Genomic DNA, 3,310 nt, shown 5'->3' on the forward strand with positions numbered 1-3,310 from the left:
ATGCGTTGGGAAGAAGCTGGCCATCAGTGTGGAAAGTTTTCTCCCAGCTTAATAGATCCAGGTGGGTGGAGAAAAGAGCAAGAGTCCAGGAGCTCCTTCAAGACTAACAACATTTGTGGCCGGAGAGGAGCTTTCGTGAGTCACTGCCCACTTCAGCTCGTACCCTGCCACAAATTGTGTTAATCTTTAAGGTGCTTCTGGACTCTTGCTCTTTTCTACCCACAGCTTGAAATTGCAAATAGCTGTAATCTTTGCAGGCTAACAAAATGTTATTAGCCATTTGCAGCTGAAAAGGAGGGGGCAATCCATTTTGTAAAGGCATCCGTGTCTGGTCACCTGGCAGCCCTTTTCACTCACCAAAAGCGAGCATTTGTTCCCTGAAAGTGAGGGGCCAGTGCTCCCTTCCAAGCTCTTCTCCCCCCCCCCGGGGGGGGGGGAGGGGCATCAAAAGTGATTTGGTGTAGTGGTTAATAGTACGGACTCTAATCTGGGAGAACCAGGTTTGATTCCCCACTCGTCCACATGTGGCTGCTGGTGTGACCTTGGGTCAGTCACAAGTTCTCCCAGAGCTGTTCTCTCAAGGGCAGTTCTCTCAGAGCTCTCTCAGCCCCACCTACCTCACAGGGTGTCTGTTGTGGGGAGAAGAAGTGAAGGAGATTGTAAGCCGCTCTGAGACTCCTTCACGTAGTGAAAAGCGAGTTATAAATCCAATCTCTTCTTCTTCTTTGAGGGAGTGGGAGCTTTGCCCCTTGTCTGGAGCCGGCTTCTCACCTGTTGCTTTTGGTCCCTGTTGCATTGCAGAAAGCCTGTGGATTGTGGTGCGGAGTCATTCCTCAGCCAGGGCGAAGGAAGAAGCCAGGAGCAGATGGGCCTGTGAGAAGGCTGAACTTTTGGAGGGTGAGTCACAGGGAAAAGGGTTTTTTGCACGAATGAAAGTATCGGGGGCTGCGCGTGGTACGTGCTCAAGAATAGCAAGCCTGGGCTGTGAAGATCCTGCGCTAGAAGTCTTTCAAGTTCTGTGCCAAAATCACTGGACTGTTCATATTTAGTTATTTGTTTGTTTCACACGTACCCCAGTGGGGACCTGGAACGGCTCACGTCGTTCCCCTCTCCTCCATTTTGTCCTCACGACAACCCTGTGAGGTAGGTTAGGCTGAGAGAGTGTGACTGGCCCAAGGTCACCCAGCAAGCTTCTGTGGTAGAGTGGAGATTTGAATCTGGGTCTCCCAGATACTAGTCTGGCACTCCTCACCCCACTACACCACAAAATTGTACAAGTTGGCACAGTTTCCCTTCTTTTGTGTGGCTTATTCTTTTATTCTAAACAACTGATTCAGGGTTTCCTACATTTTTAGTAGTCTGGGACCTGTGTGGTTTCCTGAGCAGAACTGCTGCTTGGTCACCAGTTCCGCTTCTACCCACAGTCTTAACAGCCAGAAACTTGTGCTTAAACAAATAGAGGCTGCAATCACACACACTAAATAATCCACTTTCAATCCACTTTTGAATTGGATTCTGCCGGTTCACACAGTAAAAATCCAGTTGAAAAGTGCATTGAAAGTGGATTATTTAATTTGTGTGATCACAGCCAGAGAGAAGCTGAGAGTCTCACGTACCTGAATTCTGCATCTGGTACCATCCTGGGCACTTGGTTAACAACGGACGTTCCAAAATGGCTTGCAAGCACTTTTGGAAAAGTTCTCCTCTGTTTCCCAGCCCTTGGGGGTGGGGGAAAGGTGTTGAATGGTTTACATCTGTTGGTAGATCTTGCCCACTCCTTGTAGGGAGGTTCTTGTGGTAGGGGTCCCTGGGCCGGCGTGCCCACCTCTGGGGGCAGATGCACCACCCCTTCACGTGTGAAAAACGTACGTTGATGGTTGACTTTGACTAGACCGTGGTGAGGGGGGCACTCTTCTGTGTGCAAGAGGTACCGAGCCCAGGTCATCTGTAAATGATTTGCCACCGGGTTCGCCATGAGCATGGGGGGCAGCCATTCTGTGCTCCCAAGGAGGAGACTGTCCAGGGCTCTTCAGTGCTGTGGCACTGGGCTTAGGGAGGATTCAGACTTCAGTCAGAATCCCTCAGGTGGTAGCTTCACTAAAGCTTTAGCGCCCAGGACTGCCGTTCACTTCCCATCCTGTCACAGCCTTTCTTCTAATCCTCCCTGTTAATGTGTCTCCTCCTCCCCCCTGCAGTGCTGGAGGCCAGAGTGAAACAGCTGCAGGCTGACAATGTCTGCGAGGTGGTGGCCCCCGAGGCTCAGGAGGCCCCGTCAAGGAAGAGCGGCTTTTCTAAGGCTGCCCCGTGGAAAGGGGCTGCCCCGATTCAGAAAGCGCCCGCTCCAAAGCACGAGGACAGGGGCACTTCCCACCCCAGCCGCTGGATGGAGAAGCTGAACAAAGAGAAATCCATCAAACACAAGCGGCTCTTGAGACTCGAGGCCAAGCTGTTGGCTGCCAGTCCCAGGACAAAACCGACTAAAAGGGACAAAGCTGCCCAAGGGGAGGAGAGCCCCCCGAAAAGGCCCACGGGCGGAAGGCCCAACAGTCCGGGAAAGTGTCAAGCCCCCAAGGAAACCAAAAGTCGCCGTAACGTCCCCAGTGCGGGTCCTTTAGAGGGCAGTCGTGGTACCTCTGAAGGGCCGGAGGAGCAGGCTCGGATCTGGGAGGATGCTGGGGAGAGGCTGCCCCTGGAAGAGGAAGAAGAAAGACGGCATGTAAACATCCGACTCAGCATCTTGGCCTACCTGGACTGCTGCCTCTTTCTCGGCCAGACGGAGAGAGCTCAGCAGTGCCTAATGTTCTACCACCGGTCCCACTCCAGGAGGAAACTGCTGGACATACAGATGTACAACTGTCTCATGCGTGGATATGCCAAGAAGGTATTGCTTGCTTGTTTCTATCCTCTGTCGAGGCGGCCTTTTTATTGTCTGGCTGGTGGGATGAGGGTGCCCGAGGAGCTTCGTGGCTGAGGAGGGAGACTTGAACCCAGAGCTTGTTTGGTTTCACAGCAGTCCATGCTTGTTTGGTCCAGTGGGTGTAGCGAATTGAGTGGTGGGCGAGAGGGACCTTGGGGGGGGCCCTCCTGGGTTCAATCCCCACTTCTGCCACGCAGGCTCACCGGGGGGCGGGGGGGCACCTCTGGGGCCCCGGACAAACCCTCAGCCTGGCCGACCTCCCAGGGCAGGGGTGGTGAGGATGGAAGGGAGGAGGGGAGAGCAATGTTGTAAGCCCAGGGAAGAAAAGAGGAGCGCAAATGGATGCGTCGAAAGGCACGGTCAGTGCTCATCCCTTGCTGGGAATTATGGTTG

The 3,310-nt window shown here is 53.4% G+C and overlaps 1 protein-coding gene across 1 annotated transcript in view; it reads left to right on the forward strand.

Annotated features, from left to right (window-relative positions):
• The window catches only part of POLRMT (polymerase (RNA) mitochondrial (DNA directed)), a 49,618-nt gene continuing 46,308 nt past the window's right edge, over positions 1-3,310 (forward strand). The window contains exons 1-3 of the mRNA XM_015429761.1: positions 1-61; positions 802-897; positions 2,196-2,881. Coding sequence (XP_015285247.1) covers positions 1-61; positions 802-897; positions 2,196-2,881 — 843 coding nt within the window. The remainder of the gene's footprint in view (positions 62-801; positions 898-2,195; positions 2,882-3,310) is intronic.

This window comes from Gekko japonicus, unplaced genomic scaffold (assembly GCF_001447785.1).
Source record: "Gekko japonicus isolate JY-2015 unplaced genomic scaffold, Gekko_japonicus_V1.1 scaffold953, whole genome shotgun sequence".
NCBI lineage: Eukaryota > Metazoa > Chordata > Lepidosauria > Squamata > Gekkonidae > Gekko > Gekko japonicus.